This window comes from Chaetodon trifascialis, chromosome 14 (genome assembly GCF_039877785.1).
Source record: "Chaetodon trifascialis isolate fChaTrf1 chromosome 14, fChaTrf1.hap1, whole genome shotgun sequence".
Classification (NCBI taxonomy): domain Eukaryota; kingdom Metazoa; phylum Chordata; class Actinopteri; order Chaetodontiformes; family Chaetodontidae; genus Chaetodon; species Chaetodon trifascialis.
In genome coordinates, this window is record NC_092069.1 from 9,326,626 (window position 1) to 9,345,297 (window position 18,672).

An 18,672-nucleotide genomic window follows, 5' to 3' on the forward strand; every position below is an offset into this window, starting at 1 on the left:
CTGTCTTGTTTTGTTTGGAACAAAATCCACTGACACCTCTACGGTTTACTCATTCATAGGCTATATCTTGTTGCCTGTTGCCTAGATTTGAGTCACTGAGAATGGATCACAAGTCCCTGCCCATCTGAACGCCCACCAAAATGTATTATCGGGCTCAAATATATAAACCTCAAGTTCATGATCACTTCTTGTACCTTCTGCACTCCTGTCCTGCAGCTACAATCCTGATATAACTCCTCTCTCACTTTTTTATTCTCCTCTTTGCAGCAAACATGGCCGCAGCTGGTAAGGTAAGTATTAATCAATGTGTGGGCACTCATATTTATGTGATCTTTTATGCTCACAGACTGAGAATTAGTGTCTTACAAATGATAATGAAACAAAACAACTAAAAACAATGAAACAGTATCTCATTAATACAATTTGCATGAATATTAATTTGAATGTGCTTCTGCATTTGGTTCAGTTAAGATTTGTGCACACAAGGCTTATTCAGTGGCTCGAGTGTGGATGGATGTAATACAACAGGCCTTTTTCCACTGTAATCACTCGTGATATAAGAACTACAGCAGCCCAAAGCATTTCTGATTTGTCTGTTACTGCACAGTTTATTCTGAATATCAATCTCTCCAATAATAATGAGAGCTACTAATGTGCTAATAATGTTACTTTCTGTTAGATTACAATTGTTTAAAAACTGAAGAGAACCTGTGAGAATGCCATCCAAAATAGTAGTGTAATCTTTAGGTTTTACTGGTACCTTCAACTCCTCAAGAGATAGATAGATAGATAGATAGATAGATAGATAGATAGATAGATAGATAGATAGATAGATAGATAGATACTTCATTCATCCTTAAGGGAAATTCACAAGTTCCAGCATATTCCACAAAATTTAAGTAAAAGGCATGCAATAATAAAATAAAAGTTAAAGGTAAAAAAAATGTACAAATTTCCACATGTCCAGTGCAAATAGGACTAAAAGTACTAAAAGTACAGATGTCCAATGCAAACAGAATTAAAGTGTTTAAGTTAGTTTAAATGAGATGTCCAGAGTTTACATGTCCTGTGCAAACAGAATGCAAGTTAAGGTGCATGTTGAACAGAGTGTTGTCTAGATTCCATTCAGGACATGGAGGACTGTTGACATTAATGTTTAACGTTTCCCGTCTGAGTGTAGTTAAAGAGCCGCATGGCATGAGGGAGGAACGACTTCCTCAGTCTGTCAGTGGAGCAGGACAGTGACAGCAGCCTGTCACTGAAGCTGCTCCTCTGCCTGGAGATGACGCTGTGCAGCGGATGCAGTGGATTGTCCATGATTGACAGGAGCCTGCTCAGCACCTTTCGCTCTGCCACATATGTCAGGCTGTCCAGCTCTGTGCCCACAACAGAACCTGCTTTCCTCACCAGTTTGCCCAGATGTGTAGTGTCCCTCTTTTTGATGCTGCCTCCCCAGCACACTGCTGCGTAGAAGAGAGGCACTTGCTACCACATCTTTTTGCAGATGTTGAAGGACACCAGCCTTCTTAGTAAGTACAGTCGGCTCTGTCCTGCACAGAGCATCTGTGTTGGCAGTCCAGTCCATTTTGTCATCCAGCTGCACTCCCAGCTATTTGTAGGTCCATACAATCTCCACATAGTCCCCTTTGATGGTCACAGGCTCTGGATGAGGCCTGGGCCTCCTGAAGTCCACCACCATCTCCCTGGTCTTGGTGGTATTGAGATGCAGGTGGTTGGAGTTGCACCATGTGACAAAGTCCTGGATCAGTGTCCTGTATTCCTCCTCCTCTCCGTTCCTGATACAGCCCGTGATAGCAGTGTTGTCTGCAAACTTTTACACGTGGCAGGACTTGTATAGGAGTTGTATTGGAAGTCCAATGTGTACAGGGTGAACAGGACTGGAGAGAGCACGGTCCCCTGCGGTGCTCCTGTGCGGCAAACCACAATGTCAGACCTGCAGTCCCCCAGTCTCACATACTGAGGTCTGCCTGTCAGATAGTCTGTAATCAAGACCACCAGGTGTGAGCCTACTCCCATCTGTCACGACCCCTAGCTCGTGATGGAAAGAGGGAGGCAACATAAACCAGATGTTATTGGTTAAAGCAAAGTTATTTATTTTAAAGATAAGGAAAATGATAAGTACAAACAAAAACCAGAGACAACTCTAAAGGAAATGGGCATACGAGTGCTGATAAATCAAAAAACAATCAACACCAAAAGAGGACTATCTGGAACTACACTAATTTAACAAACAAACAACAACAACAAAAACAACACAGAAACAAAACTATCTCTACTTAACTCAAGTTTAACAAAAACAGCAGATCAGCACCCCTTCCTCCTAATGTGCTCTAAACAAAAATCTCCACTACCAGTGGTGCTATTAATCATCAGTTTTTAACCCTTTGATGCACAACATGGGTCTAAAGTGACCCGACTGAGTTTTTATTTGCTGTATCTTTGCAATTAATTAATTTCATTACTCAGCATTCCAGGTATTCCTCAATTAACTTGTTTTTGATCATAATTCATCCTTCTTGTATATTTTTCTTTTTTACATTTTGAATAAAAACACTTTTTATATCACTACCCCTCTAATGCGCAACATGGGTCTAAAATGACCCATATCCATTTCCCATGTTATTTCATGTATGGCTGAGTGTTTCTATGCTGAATGTTTATAATCTATGTTTTTCATCATTTATTAATCCAACTATTCAGTAAATTTTAATTGTTTTATTTAGCACAAATCATCATAATAAGTGTTCTGTTCTTCCTTTATGAATAAGCATAGCTTTTGTCAGTCTTCATGAAGTTTTCACACATGGGTCAGAAATGACCCACATTTGTGTAACATATTTACTGTAGCCCACTGTGGAGAACTATTTGAAGATCTGAAACATGTAAGTCTTATTTTGCAATAATTATAATCTTACCTGATAAGAAATTTGATGTGATAACTCTGCATAATTATTGATTATGTTTAAGGTAATTTGAAGACTAAGTAGCTCCATTTCTTGTCAGAAAGGGAAACATTTTCAATAGGCTTCTGTTAGTTAGCTAGCTAGCTACTGTAGCTAGCTAGCTGTTGACATTTGATGACTTGTGAAACATAAGTATATGATAATTGATAAGGGTTTAAGTTACCTTGAGAATTAGTCATACAGTCTATTAAATAAGTACATTAGACTACTTATCTCAGAAAAAAAAAATAACTAGCCTATTAGCTAGCTAGTTAGACTTGTCAAAGTAACTGCTGCTAGCTAGCTAGACTTGTGAAAGATAACTGTATAATAATTGATAAGGTTTAAGTTACCTTGAGAAAAAGTACATTACTTGTCAGAGAGGAAAATATATTCAATACTATTAGCTATATTGTATTATAACATATTATATTGTAGCTAGCAAGCTATCTTAGCTAGGACACCAAAATAAAGCTAAACTACTGTAGTGCGACAGTTGACAGATCCTGTCACTACAAATGCCTCAAGATCATAATAAACCCTGGCTGCCCCACTATCAAGCTTGCCTCTGTATACTGATGATAATATTTTGTGCATTTGCTTTTCTATATTCAGATCATGGCTGTTCGTCGATTCACTGCTGAAATGGTTGTGGAGATGCTGCAGAAGGGACTAGATCAGGAAGATGAAGATGGAATTGGTCCTGATTCTGAGTCTGAAATCTCTGATGATGATGATGATGATGACCCAGTCTATGTGCCTCAGGGTCAAGCTGGAGTTATGGGTGTGTCTCTCCTGAATGAAGAAGATTCTTCTGATGACAAAGAGGGCTCATCTGATGAGTCCTCTGAAGAGGAAATTCAGACCCAGTCTAATAGATTGAGTAAAAACGGGTCTTACTGGAATGAGAATCCCCCCACTCACAGCAGAATAAGAAGTCATAACATTCTGAGGAGCTGCCCAGGACCTACACCTGGATCAGCAGCTGTTTCTCCAAAGGATGCCTGGGATAAATTCATCAGTGACAACATCATTGAGGAGGTTCTAAGATGCACCAACTTAGAGGGACGCAGAGCAGCCGCAGCAAAAGGGAAAGAGTGGAAAAGCATTGACAAAGAAGAATTCCTGGCCTTTATTGGTTTGACCCTCCTTGCAGGGGGGGACAAGAGCTGGGATGTTGCCTTGCGGGAGCTGTTTCTCGACCCCCTGCAAAATCCAATTTACAAGGCCACCATGGGTCTCAGGAGATATGAGAATATCCGCCGCTTCATACGGTTTGACGACAGGAGGACCAGGGCTTTGCGACTGGAAACGGACCACATGACAGCATTCAGGTACGTGTGGGAGTGCTTCCTAGACAACTGCAGAAGACGGTTCATCCCTAGTGACTGTGTCACCATCGACGAGCAGCTGGTGCCGTTCCGGGGCAGGTGCAGGTTTCTACAATATATGCCCAGCAAGCCGGCTAAATATGGGCTAAAAATCTTCTGGATGTGCGATGCAAGGGTACCTTATGCAATAGACGGAACTGTCTACACAGGGAGGCAGCCAGGAGAGGAGATTAAGAAGAAGCTTGGGGAGACTGTTGTCCAACAATTGTGCAGTGGGATCAGAGGGACAGGTGAATGCAGATTATCAGTTCTATCCATGTTTATAGTCTTTCATACTGTGTAATTTTATTTTCTATGGTTTCTTTGTAAGCAAAATAGAATAGAATAAATAAGAATGAAAGAAAGAATAAATGTGAGGTCAGTGAATTTAATTTTTAATTCTATGTTGTATACTGATAAAGTGCAATCTTTTTTTTTCCTCCCATAGGCCGCAACATCACGATGGACAACTTTTTCACCAGTGTCCCTCTGGCTGAGAAGCTCCTTGAGAAGGACCTAACAATTGTAGGCACTCTCCGACAGAACAAGGCTGATATCCCACCTGTGATGAAGCCATCCAAACTGCGTGAGATCTACAGCTCAGAGTTTGGATTCAGAGGCAACATGACCATGGTGAGCTACGTCCAGAAAAAAGGAAAGTCTGTTATCCTTTTGAGTACAATGCACGACGACAAAGCAGTGGATGAGAGCAACCAAAAGAAGAAGCCAGATGTGATCCAGTTCTACAACAAAACAAAAGGAGGTGTAGACACAATGGATCAAATGGTTAGCACCTACACATGTAAGCGGAGAACAAGGAGGTGGCCAATGGTCCTCTGGTATAACATGCTGGATGTTGCGACCCTCAACGCATACACAAGCTTCACTTCACAACACCAGGGGTACATGAGTGGCATAAGCAACGCACGCCGCCTGTTCATCAAAGAGCTGGGCCAGGAGTTAGTCATGCCACACATGAAGAGGCGCATGGAGAGCACACCCGTACTCCAAAAGTCCATCCTTGAGGCTATGGGAAGATGCGGGATCAAAAAACAAAACCAAGGCACCACACAGTCACAGGAGGACATCAGGCAGGCCGGCCAAGGGAAGAGGAAGAGGTGTGCAATCTGCACAACTTCCAAGGACAGAAAAGCCAGCAGCTGGTGTTCCCAGTGCACCAGACCTGTGTGTAAGGAGCACAGACATGTCGTGGTCATTTGTGAGGGATGTAAGAATTGAAATGGCTGTTAGCAGTCTACTGTGATCAGATGTATTATGTTAGTTGGTCACAAATCGGATTACATTGTTAAATTATCAGTTCAATTTTATCTACTGCACTGTGATCAGTTGTGTTTTATTGTATTTGGTCACAAATAAGATTACAATTGTTAAACTATCTATTCAATGTACTGTGATCAGTTGTTATATTTTATTTGGTCACAAATCAGATGGTAAAATGGTTAAAATATCAACTGTTCAACTGTTATCAGAGGTATGTGTCTACAGAATGTCCATGTCTGTGTACGACAAATAAACACATTTCAAATATAAAATGTATGATTATTTGGCCCAAAGCATTGCTAAAGTGATTATATGAAGCAAATTATTGTTATAGTATGAAGTAATTTAATTCAAAATCACACTTGGCTAAATGGGTCATTTTTGATCCATGTGGTGTAGTAATCCAAAATCTATTTTTATTCCTAAAATAATAAACAGACAATGAAAGCATTGACCTTGTACTAATCAAAAACAAGATATTAAAATAATAATTGGGACATTTAATAATAAAATAAATTGATTTTAAAAAAAATACAGCAAAGAAACACTCACCCAGCCTGAAAACACATGGAAAATGAATGCGGGTCATTTTTGACCCATGTTGCGCATTAGAAGGGGTGTTCATATGTTGTGCATCAAAGGGTTAAAGCTGGCCCTGGTCCATGCCTCTCAGTCTCTCAAATGATAACGTCTGCACAAATTCACACGACTGGCGCGCTGCTCTTCAGCTGCCTGGAGTGCCGGTCGGCTCGAGCCTTTCAGCGTCCCGTCCTCGATTGGCGGCTGGTGATTGGTGAACGGCCCCGATACTGCACCAATCCAGGGAGCTGACAGCCGACGGTGGGAGGCGGGGGGAGATCACACCTCCAGGACGAGCCAATCCCGCGCTGAGATCTGCTCCGCCTGCTCTGCACACACACTCCTCAGAAGCACGACGTGTTAAGCACAAAAAAAGGGGGAGGAACATCGGTGGCCGTAACACATCTCTGACAATAGCGTCCTCCACTCCCACCTTCTCCTGGTAAGCAAACTGCAGAAGATCGAGGGCGTGGCACACCTGTGGCCTCAGGTGGTGTAGCAGCAGCTCCATGGTCTTCATCACATGTGATGTCAGGGCGACTGGCCTGAAGTCATTCAGCTCCTCAGGTTTTGGTCTCTTTGGGACTGGGATGATGCAGGATGTTTTCAGCTGAGGGACCCTCCCTTGCTCCAGTCTCAGGTTGAAGATGCGCGGTGGGGGGGTCTCCCAGCTCCAACGCACAGGCCTTCATCAGTCCAGGGGATACTCCATCTGGACCCACTGCCTTGCTGGGTTGAAGCCTCCTCAGCTCTCTGCACACCTGGGCTGCTGTGATCTTGGTGGTGGGGGTCTCCTCTGTGCTGGTGTCTAGAGGGAGAGAACAGAGGGTGGGGAAGGGGGTGCAAATGAGTTCGGGTGGTCAAACCTGTTGAAGAAGTTGTTCAGCTTGTTCCCTCTCTCCACATTCTCCTTCGCTTCAAGCTGCAGCCAGTGATGGTCTTCATCCCGTCCCACACCTCTCTCATGCTGTTGTTCTGCAACTTCTGCTCCAGTTTCCTTCTGGACTGCTCCTTCACCTCCCTGAGCTGGACTCCTCTGCACGTGATTAAGCTCCTGCTGATCACTGTCCTTGAAAGCCCTCTTCTTCTGGTTTGGAAGGCACTTGATGATCCAGGGCTTGTTGTTAGCATAGCAGCGCACATTCCTTGAAGGAACAACAAGGTCCATACAGAAGTTGATGATGATAGTGATGTTGATGTAGTAAGAGACCATTTGGTTTACCGATTGACCAACCAACAAAACTCCATAGTCAAACCATGAGCAATAAAACAATGATTCAAGTTAATTTTTATCTTGAATCACTGTTTCATTGCTCATGCTCAAATCATCATATCATCCAAACTTTTATAACTTTTTGATAGGCATACCTCTGGGTATGAGCTGCAAAAAAAAAAAAAAAAAAAAGAAAAGAAAAGAAAAAGAAAAGAAAAGATTGATTTTTGAACACAGTAACATCCGAACTTTGTATGTTTTGTTGTGGAAATATTTACTGAAGAATGGCATAACCAATGACATGACCCTGTGAATAAAACCAAACTTAGCTGGCTAGCCAGCTGTCTCCTACTTTCTGTGTCTATCTCTGTCACCTCTGCCTCACTGAAATATATTGTAAGAAATTTTACTCGCAGAGTGGAGTCGCATTTCAAACATACACAAATAAGGCCAGACCAACAACATAGCTCCACTAGCCGGGACCTAACTTAACTCCTTCCTAGCTTTACTCCTGTCCCCATGCAAATAAAATGCAACAAAACACTGCACATCTCTACATATGAATTACAATATACTGTATTGTAAACTTGCATGGTGTCACTGCCACCAGGTCATCAAATGCAAGGCAGCAGTGGCCTGGGAGCCCAACAAGCCTTTGGTGATTGAGGAGATTGAGGTAGCCCCACCACAGGCCAACGAGGTCCGCATCAAGGTATTGATAATAACACAAAATAAAAGTGTCAAAGTAATGTCAAAGTGTTGATACTTCTGAACCCACTGAGAGTGAACACTCATAATAAACTTGTCCCTTTAGTCATTTTGAGCTTTCACTGTTTGATTACTCTTTTGGTGCAGATTGTGGCAACTGCAGTGTGCCATTCGGACCTGTACCACCTTTTGGAGAGTATGCAAAAAGATGGCTTCCCAACAGTCCTTGGCCACGAGGCAGCAGGGATTGTTGAGAGTGTTGGGCCTGGAGTCACTGAAATTCAGCCAGGTTAGTATATGTAAACGCATACATATACTCAATATATGTATGTGTGCTTATTTTGTGCTTTCTTCCCAACAATGAGATGACAAGACTGATATGTCTGACTGATATAGACTGATATATGCTGTTATGTCTGTGTGTTGAGTATGAAGGAGCTGGGAGGTGATTAGCTTAGCTAAACTTGGCATAAAGACAGGAAACTTTCATTCAAACATGTGACAAAATTTAGTATTCTGACAGTAATGACCTGTTCAGAATTTGGTCCATTCAAATGCACAATTTGAAGTAGTAGTTTGCCTTGCACTGCAATGGGCATTCTCAAAATCCACTATCAGTTTGCCCTATTGACCAACGAAAAATGAAAATGGAGGAGCACGAGAGCAAGCAAAGCCATGCTGAAATTACCAACAACAAGAAGACATGGGATGGGTTGCATTCAAGCAGTAATCTCTGATGCTGAAAAATGAAGTCAAGACAGAAGTGCCCAAAAACTGCAGTTCCTAAAATGACCAGTTGAAGCTCCAAGAGGGAGTCAGTCCCCATAAACGCCAGATAAGGATGCCCAATTTTACAGCAGAAATAAACAAGTTTACAGCCCTAGACAAAAAACTTTATTGCTCTCTGTAGCTAATTTCTCGATGCATGACAACTGGACAGGGGTGAATTTTTATATAACTCGTTCATTTCAACTATATTAAGGATTAAAGTTATGTATAGTTATGGGCATGACCATGTTGAACAACCCCACTTGTTTTCGGATTAGCAAGGAGTTTGGTGGAGTCATGGCACTGCCAAGATGGTCACAGCCAGAGCAACTGACACTGAGTTTCACATTGGAAGCGTTTTTTGATTTTGTCCCTGCTTACTCCTGCAGTTTTTTGCCTGCCTGTCTTGTTCATCTGGATTCAGCTTAAATTATCAAAGCTCACTTGTTGTCCTTCAGCCTGCCTGGCTGTTTGCCTTGCATTTGGGTTCAACCCCTTGTTTTCCTGCATCACTGCATACACAACAGTGTGACTGTTTCAATGTTTTCAACCACATGGAAGAGAGAGAAGTTCAGCCAGAGTTTTGTCCTCTCTGCCATAACAGAGCTGAACAGAACATCCAAACTGTAATGTGCCTGAGTTTGTGTGTTTGTGTATGTAAAGTTTGAGAATATGGTGGTAGTGGGTTTGTGGTGTGGGATTCATGTATGTATCTGTCAAATTTGATGTTGTCTGTCCAGTTTGATATACTTGTGTACTTGTACGGAAGGTGGAAACAATTTTCCTTGCAGAAGGACAAATACATTTAAATCTAATCTAATCTAATCTAATCTCATCTAATCTAATCTAATCTAATCTAATCTAATCTAACAAAAAAGTAGCAGCCTCAGTCACCAAAACACATATAAACACTTAACACTGAAATCTAACAAGAAATCACAAAAAGTGTCGTGTATGAGGTAAATTAACTATTTACAATGGCATTATTGTTTTTGTCTTTCAGGAGACAAAGTTATCCCATTGCCCATACCCCAGTGCAGAGAATGCCGCTTCTGTAAGAGCCCGAAGAGCAACCAGTGTGCACAGTGAGCTCATTAAGTACTCATCTCCCGCCATCCACTCCATTTTCTCTTCATTCTCAACTTTTAATTGATGTCTGATGATACCAGAGGAGTAATAAGACTAAATTGTAGCTCTCATATTTAGTTTCAGGTGGCCCACTATGCGGAAAGACATGAAACCACCAGCCTCCAGATTAACCTGTAAGGACAAGAATTTGCAGCAATTTTTGGGAATTGGTGGCTTTTCTGAGTACACTGTGGTGAAACAGATAGCTGTTGCTAAGATCGACCCTGCTGCTCCTCTGGACAAAGTCTGTCTCCTGGGCTGTGGGGTCTGCACAGGTTATGGAGCAGCAGTTAATACTGCTAAGGTGTGTTTATTTAAACATTTATTAAAATCTTTCCATTGATTTTTACTGTAAACAGTATTACAAAGTCCAAACTTAGGTGTCACATTGACCAAGGTCTGTTGTACTTTAGGTGGAACCAGGCTCCACGTGTGCTGTGTTTGGCCTGGGAGCTATTGGCTTGGCCGCAGTCATGGGCTGCAAGGCTGCAAAAGCCGAGAAGATTATCGCTGTTGACATCAATCCAGACAAGTTTGAGAAGGCCAAGGTGTTTGGTGCGACTGACTTTGTGAACCCCAAGGATCACAATAAACCCATCAGCCAAGTGCTGTCTGAGATGACTGACGGAGGAGTGGACTTTTCCGTGGAATGTGTAGGGAATGTGGAAGTCATGGTAAGATGATTTGATTTGATCTGCTTCAAGAATATAATGAGGACGTTTACCTAACCATTACAACGACAACCTTTATTCCAATCAGACTCAACTGACTTCAATTATTGAAGAGATGAGTGGCATTTATTTAAGTCTACATGCTTTTGGTTACTCCTCCCTGAGCTGCCACCTTATTGTGGTGAAGGTGTTTGAGAGCCCTAGTAATGCTAGAAGCTACGTTGCTGGGTAGGATCTTCCAAGGCAACTTGGTCCTAGTTGAAGTGCCAGACGAAGAGCACTTAAAAAACCCATATGAAGACGACAAACAAGGACCAGTGTACCCTGCCCGAAGGCATACTGGGTCTCTGCCCTGGAGTAAGGCCTGGGGGTGGGGCCTGCCAGCGAGTGCCTGGTGACTGAGCCGTTGCCCTTGGGGCCAGGTCATGCCCAGCCCCAAACAGAGACATGGGTCTGTTCTCCAGTAGGCCCACCACCTACAGGAGGAGTCATAAGAGTCTGGTGCAGTATGGATCGGACAGCAGTCCAAGGTGGGGCCTTGGCAGTCCAACATGGAATGTCACCTCTCTGGTGGGGGAAGAGCTGGCGCTTGTGGAAGAGGTTGAACGGTACCAACTAAGATATAGTCTGGCTCACCTCGACTCAGCACTGGCTCTGGCACCCAAGTCCTTGAGAGGGGTTGGACTCTCTCTCATGCTCATGAGAGGTAGAGGGGTTAGGGTTAGGGGTGGGCTTTCTGATACCCCCAGACTCTCTGCCTACACGTTGGGGTTTACCCCGGGAGACAAATAGTTGCTTCCCTGTTCCTTCAGGTCGGGAAACGGGTCTTGACTGTTGTTTACGCTTTTGTGCCAAACAGTGGTGGTTCAGAGTACCCACCCTTTTTGGAGTCCTTGGTAAGTGTGTTGGATAATGCTGGGGTCTCCATTGTCCTGCTGGGGCACTTCAACGCTCACGTGGGCAATGACAGCATGACCTGGAAGGGCATGATTGGGAGGAATTGCCTGCCTGATCTGAACCCAAGTGGTGTTCAGTTGTTGGACTTCTGTGTCTGAACACCATGTTCAAACATAAGGATGCACTAGGCACCAGGACACCTTAAGTCGTAGGTCAATTATTGACTTTACAGTCATATCCAGAGGTGGATGAGATCCGCCCTGAGCATCTCAAGGCTGTGGATGTTGTGGGGCTGTCCTGATTGATACACATCTGCAACATTGCATGGTCATTGGGGGCGGTGCCACTGGATTGGCAAACCGGGGTCATGGGGTGCTTTTCATTACATAAATTGGTCTCCTCGTCTCCTCCACTCGCTTCCTCTCCTCGCGTCTTAGCTCCGCCCAGCGAGGACATGAAAGAGGGATGGGAGGAAGGGATGGGAGGAAGGGACGTGAGGAAACGAAACTCCGAAATGAAAAATCCTCGCTCCACAGCGTCAGTCCGAAGCGACATCAATTACTGATGACGTTTGCACAGCTGTAAAAGCTGTAAAACGTGATATTATGGTCAGATCTGCAGTCAGACTGTTCTACTCCTGATTGCTATTGATGAGGTTTCAATTATATGCCGTTAGAGGCATAACAGAGGACGGGTGTGTGGTAGATTAAACCAACAGCCTTGTAGCCTTGCTTTAAAAAACCGTAATATACCAAGAATTTTCATTAATTTCTTGGTGACAGATACAATTGTTAAAAGGACACAGTTGAAACAAGAATCAAGATTACATTTGTGAAGACCTGCTCCCGCCATGATTCAAATGTGTGCCACATACGACACGCCCCTTAAATAATAAAAGACTTCCGTGTAGGCTACACCGGTGTATCCTCACTCTGATCTCCTTCAGAAGTCTCCTCTCTCCTCGCTCCTCGTCTCCTTCAGGTGCATTTAAGCAATTGGAAGATCCTTCATCATGGCGGAGGGGAAACGACTTCTGGGTCGACGAAGGAGAGAGGACGCGAGGAGGCACAATTAAATGTAATGAAAAGCACCCACGGTCCCCATCTTTAAGAATGGGGACCAGAGGGTGTGTTCTAACTACAGAGGGATCACACTCCTCAGCCTCCCCAGCAAGGTCTATACCAGGGTACAGGAGAAAAGAATCCGATCGATAGTTGATCTGCAGATCAAGGAGGAGCAATGCGTTTTTGCCCCGGCTGTGGACCAGCTCTGTACCTTTGCTAGGGTGCCCGAGGGAGCGCGGGAGTTTGCCAAACCAGTCCACTTGTGTTTTCTAGATCTGGAGAATGTCTACGATCGTGTTTCCAGGGACATCCTGTGGGGGATGCTCTGGGAGGGAGGGATGCTCTAGGAGGGGGCCCAAGAGGGGCTAACAGCCAGCCATCTAGTCCCTGTACCGATGGAATATGAGTCTGGTCCACGTAGCTGGTAGTAAGTTGGACCTGTTCCCGGTGAGGGTTGGGCTCCTCCAAAGCTGCCCGTTGTCACTGGTCTCTCATTTCTAGACACAGCCGAGTGGTGGAAGGTGTCGGGTTTGGTGACCCGAGGAACTCGTCTCTGCATTTTACGGATGACGTGGTCCTCTTGGAGTCATCGAACCCTGACCTCCAGCTCTTTCTGGGGCAGTTTGCCGAGAGTTAAGAGGCTGGGATGAGAATCAGCACCTCCAAGTCTGAGGCCACAGTCCTCAGCCGGAAAAGGGTGGATTGCCTGCTCCAGGTCGAGGAGGATGTCCTCCCACAAGTGGAGTAATTTAAGTATCTCGGGGTCAAGGGAGGGTAGGAAGGAATGTGTGGTCAATAGGTGGATTGGGGCGGCGGCTGCAGTGATGCAGCTCTTCATCACAATGGACTGCACTGTGCTGAAGAGGGACCTAAGCCAGAAGGTGAAGCTCTCAATCACCTATGGTCATGAAGTTTGGGTAATGACCAAGAGAACTAGAATGTGAATACAGCTAGCCAAAATTTGTTTCCTTGGCAGGGTGTCTGGGCTCAGCCTTAGAGATGGAGGGGGAGGTCGGACATCTGGGAGGAGCTCAGAGTAGAGTCTCTGCTTCTCAACCCTGAGAGGAACCAGTTGAGGTGGTTCAGGTATTTGGTGAGGATGCCTCTCGGACGTCTCCCCAGGAAGATGTTCTGGGCATGTCCATGAGGGAGGAGACATCTGGGCTGACCCAGGATATGATGGAGGGATTATGTCTCTTGGCTTTTTTTTGTTTTTGTTTTCATATATTCTGTGTTTGTGTGTCTTTGTTGCATGGTGCATCTGACACAGCAATTTCCCTTTATGTAATAAAAATTTCTCCCCGGGGAGACCAATAGAGTTACTTTGACTTTGACTTTGACTTTGGCTGACTTGGAAACACCTTGGGATCCCCCAGCAGGAGCTGGTGGAAGAGGCTAGGTAGAGGGCTGTCTGGGCTTCCTTGCTGTAGCTGCTTCCTCCCCGTTACCCAGACCCAAATAAGCGGAAGATGACAAGTGCTTCTGGTTACAAGCCCACTGACCCTGTGCTGTTTGTCCATCTAGCGCAGTGCCTTGGAGTCTTGTGTGCAAGGTTGGGGTGTCAGTGTGATTGTTGGCTTGACACACTTGCACGACATTTCTGCCCAACCCATTCAGCTCATCGCTGGACGCACATGGAAGGGCTCTGTATTTGGAGGTGGGACAAATATGACCATAACCAAATGGCTAAATGTTCTGCTATTTCTAAGGTATATGTATTCTGGACAAGACTGTATGCTCTTATTCTGATTATGTTGTGATTAAGGCTTTAAGAGTAGAGATGCAGTGCCTCAGATGGTTAAAGCTTACCTGGACAAGAAGCTGAAGCTAGATGAGTTCATCACTCATAACATGACTTTGGACCAGATCAATGATGCCATTGAACTGATGAAGCACGGAAAATGGTAGGTTTACTCAACTATATACTTTCTAAACCATTCACGACTCAACAACAACACAGATAAATGAATAGGTGCAGGTCTGCTCACTTCTCACTTTGTTTCACAGCATCCGGACGGTCCTGAATGTTTCTCCACAATGAGACCACTGTGATGCTGTTGATGACCCCAAAGCAGTAATTTACCACTCTCTCACAGTTATATTCATGCAAATAATACAATGCACAGAATAAGGAGATCTATCACATTATGCACAATATATGTGTTTGACCTTGAGCAATCAATACTCTTCAGAATCATCTGCAGTGTTCACTAAAAGTTAAAAACAGGAAAATGTTTATATGGCAAAATAAATTGTCTGAACAGATGGCCTCTCTGGTTTCCTTGTTTGTGTTGTGCTTTTAGTGTGTTGTGTGTGATGGAAACAGCATTTACGTGTCTACAGCATTGTCTGTCATGTCTCTGAATGCTCCGTTAAACTGCATTCAAAGTGTCAGTCATATAATTTTAGCTCAGGTTTACTCAAACCTGCCTCATTTTATCAATGTTTGCTTTACTTGGTAGAAAGTGTAATTATTCTGCCTGAATGAGCTGCAGGTTTTGTCCCCGAGCAGTGCTTCTGTCTGGTTTTAATAAACACTTAATGAAATTATATGAAACCATATAACAACATAATCACAGCTAATGTTGAATGGAGAGCTCATAATTGCTCTGTTTTTTGGGTCCACTTTTTCTAAAATCCTTATCATTGTCTTGAAAAGACAATAGCTCATTCCGCAGAATCCATGTTTGGATTTGCACACACTGGATTTACTGTGGTTGCTTTTATTCAGCCTTGCACACTGAGTATCAGCCTCCCAAAAAGATTAACACAGGCTGTAGTCGCTATAGTATGACTATTGTACATGTCATCTCTTTCTACTTTGACAAAAGTAGCTCCGCAAACTTACATTTTTAATTTCTACAGGTAAATTTGACCACTCACAGAATTGCAACTGTGTTTTTTTCTGCTGTGATCATGTATTCATCATCAAATTGAAATTACATCTATAATAGTCGATAGATGGTCAATCGTCAAACAATCGTTGAACACATTTTTTGAGTTCACACAACCCCTGTGATGTTTGTTCCTATTTTCTGCAGAACACTTGTGACTTGTTGCATGTGGAATCTCAAGTTTTGTCATTCGGTAAAACAACAGAACATTTTTTTCTATGAATTGTTTTACTGTTATTTATAACTGCAGTTATTTTATTGTTTGAGTCATTGTGATTTTAAATATGTAACCCCCATAAATTTGACAAATGTTGAAGTGTTTAAATTCTCCAGTGAGTGTAATTGTTCTTCTTGGTAAGCACTAGCTAATGCTAGCTGAACATGTGTGTGAGCATTAAAAAAAAAAAAAAAAACAGTCGGAGAAATGTGTGTGACTGAGACAAAGGGCACTGTAAAGCATTTGTCAAGTAATGTAAATTACTGCTGCTGGTAGACAATTTTGCTCAGGGAATATTTTTTAATTATGGGCATTATTGTGTTGCATGTAATAAATCTGTTTTTTCTGTTCTAACTAAAGTGCATTTGTGTTTTGCTTACCATCCTCCTTATCGGGCCTATGTGTGAGATATTTATGTAGCTACTTATTAACCATTGGTTAATCATTTCTTCAAGTAGTGGTTACATACAAATCATGCACAGTTAGGCACAGAAAACTGCCTACCTTTGGACTTTCAAAATGTGAATAAACTTAAAAAGGAGACGGTATCTTTGTATGACAACTTAAGATGTGTGGTGGTTTGGGAAAATTCTAGTATTTTCTTGTGTGCTGTGGAGAGGTCTGGGGCTTGGTTCCTGTTTGCCCTTTTTCGGCAGAGGCTGTGCATGGTTCTCCAGGTGGCTTGGGAGCTGACTCCCACACAGCTGAGACTCATCACAATCAAACACAGCATTAAGACTGGACTGCAGAGGACTCGTTGCCAGACTGTTTCTGCTGCGTAGTGGTAGAGTTGGCCATTTCACGAGTGCCACCTATGAGTAGAAATTTATATCTAGTCCACAACCAGTCACCATGTAGTTTCATCTGTGCCTCCACCATCATGTGCCTTCAATGCTGTACTCACACCACTTGAGCTCTGTGCTCTCCACCTCAGTTATCCACCTACTATACCAGGACTCCCAGCTATGATTTTCCAGCGTGCCTGGAGTTTCCCTTCATTATCAACTCAGTAAATTCCTATTTTACCCCTCCCCCTTGTCTGTGTGTCTATTGGGTCCAAATCCTGCCTAAACATAACGAGAGAGCCTGGACTCTCAGCCTATAAACTGTCCTGGTGGGGTGAGTCCACAGCATTTCGGGAGAACAAAGATAGCCAATATGATTAGCTAGGACTGCTACAGGGCCTGAACCAACTCCCAACACACCCAATAATGTACAATATGATAATTAATCCTCCCAAAGCCTTGTTTAAATCTCTACACTGGGTGCACTACACAACCACCAGTTCGGAAAATAGGCTTTTTGAGACAATTGCTGCACCAAGCATGCTGGTCAGATTTATGTCTGACTTGATCCTGACTTGCTGTGTCGTCACGCACATGTGGGCAACATTAATCTCACCAGATCGAGGCAGCTGCACTTTTTGAACCAGCGTCTCAATTGAGCAATAAAATATTACAAAATAAATATAACAATAAAAGAGTTTGGACGGTCATTTCATTATTTTCCTGTAAGTCAAACTTGACTTGAGCAGGAGTATAAGAAATACCCCTGACATTAGCTTGCCTGCGTAATGAGCTTACAAGCAATAAAATTGTTAGAATCAATACTTTTGTATTAGCATTGGCTCAAATGATTACTTGTATATGAAAGGGATCATTAGTAGTAATGAACAACAAAGAATTATAAACCAACTTTGCAGTTCCTCTCAGCTCAATGAACTGTTTCAGTGTCTTTTAGCTCACTGATTCGTGCAGGTCTCTGTTTTCATTTACTGCTACTCACTGCTCTAGATTGCAGTAAAGATTTGCAGTGCAGTAAAAGTTCATGTTTGATCATTGTCAAAAAAGACAGAATGTCAGAACCAGACAAGCAAACTGGATTGGGTAAATAATAAACTACCAACCACCTTCCATTACAAAATTGTCAGATTCTAAGTTTCTTTTCAGATTTCAAGGTTCATTTAGTTTTCACTCCACAACACAGGGTTGCACCACGGAATGCTATTTGTACTCCCTGCATGCTACACAAGAAAAACTATTTGTCAAGGTGGAATGCACAGAATGATTTTAAGGGTCTCTCAAACTCAGCAAAGAAGCTGCTCTGTGGTTTCTAGTGGTAGGGCAGCAAATACTCCTGTATCGCTTGCCAGAGAGCAGCAGGGTGATCAGGTTATTGTCTTTTAGTATCCTTTGGGCACAAAACAGGCAACTCAGCTCACTGATGTCATTGATGCTCTGCAGGTGGGGAGTAATTTTGTTCTGGATGGTTTTAGCTGAGGAGCACTCCTGGCCTGGGCTGTACACAAGCCATGCAAATTTGTAATGTTTCTAGTCAGAATGTTTTTAAGTGGCCTCAGTGCACAAAAGATTTTAAGTATTGCAGTATCCACCTCTAGCCACTATTATACTATTTAAGGTCACTGTGCCAGCCTGCATCAAGTTTAAATTTCCTGTAAGTCTTGTTATGACATTTTCACCGTCATCATTGTGACTGTGTTACTGTGTTAAAGGAAGGGTTTATTTGCTTTCTTGCCTAAAGTTAGACACAAAGATCTATACCACTCTAATGTCAATACAATTGAGCAAGAGCCAGCAGCAGGCTAGTTTAGGTCAGCATGAAGAGTGGATACAAGTGGAAGTAGCTAACCTGTCTTGTTTTGTTTGGAACAAAATCCACCTAACTGACACCTCTCAGTTTACTGATTCAAAGGTTACATCTTGTTGCCTGTTGCCTAGATTTGAGTCACTGGGAATGGATCACAAGTCCCTGCCCATCTGAACGCCTACCAAAATGTATTATCGGGCTCAAATATATAAACCTCAAGTTCATGATCACTTGTTGTCCCTTCTACACTTCTGTCCTGCAGCTACAATCCTGATATAACTCCTCTCTCACTTTTTTAATCTTACCTTTGCA

The 18,672-nt window shown here is 43.1% G+C and overlaps 1 protein-coding gene across 2 annotated transcripts; it reads left to right on the forward strand.

The window, feature by feature from the left end:
• Nucleotides 1–260: 260 nt before the first annotated feature.
• Nucleotides 261–14,683, forward strand: LOC139341941 (alcohol dehydrogenase 1-like). Of its 2 annotated transcripts, none has more exons than XM_070978686.1 (9): nucleotides 261–290; nucleotides 8,017–8,118; nucleotides 8,262–8,403; nucleotides 9,886–9,967; nucleotides 10,089–10,314; nucleotides 10,424–10,684; nucleotides 14,167–14,299; nucleotides 14,408–14,546; nucleotides 14,650–14,683. In XM_070978686.1, exons 1-9 carry the CDS (start codon nucleotides 273–275, stop codon nucleotides 14,681–14,683), a joined length of 1,137 nt encoding a protein of 378 aa, XP_070834787.1. In that variant the 5' UTR covers nucleotides 261–272. The 2 variants fall into 2 exon arrangements, with proteins under 2 accessions (XP_070834787.1, XP_070834786.1); XM_070978685.1 differs by having other exon boundaries at nucleotides 273–290; nucleotides 10,095–10,314.
• The last annotated feature ends 3,989 nt before the right edge of the window (nucleotides 14,684–18,672 follow it).

Excerpts from the sequence above, each read along its gene's own strand:
- LOC139341941 (XM_070978686.1), top strand. Across the intron at positions 8,404-9,885 it reads AGTCACTGAAATTCAGCCAG|GAGACAAAGTTATCCCATTG; the intron begins GTTAGTATATGT and ends TTTGTCTTTCAG. Across the intron at positions 14,547-14,649 it reads CTGATGAAGCACGGAAAATG|CATCCGGACGGTCCTGAATG; the intron begins GTAGGTTTACTC and ends TTTGTTTCACAG.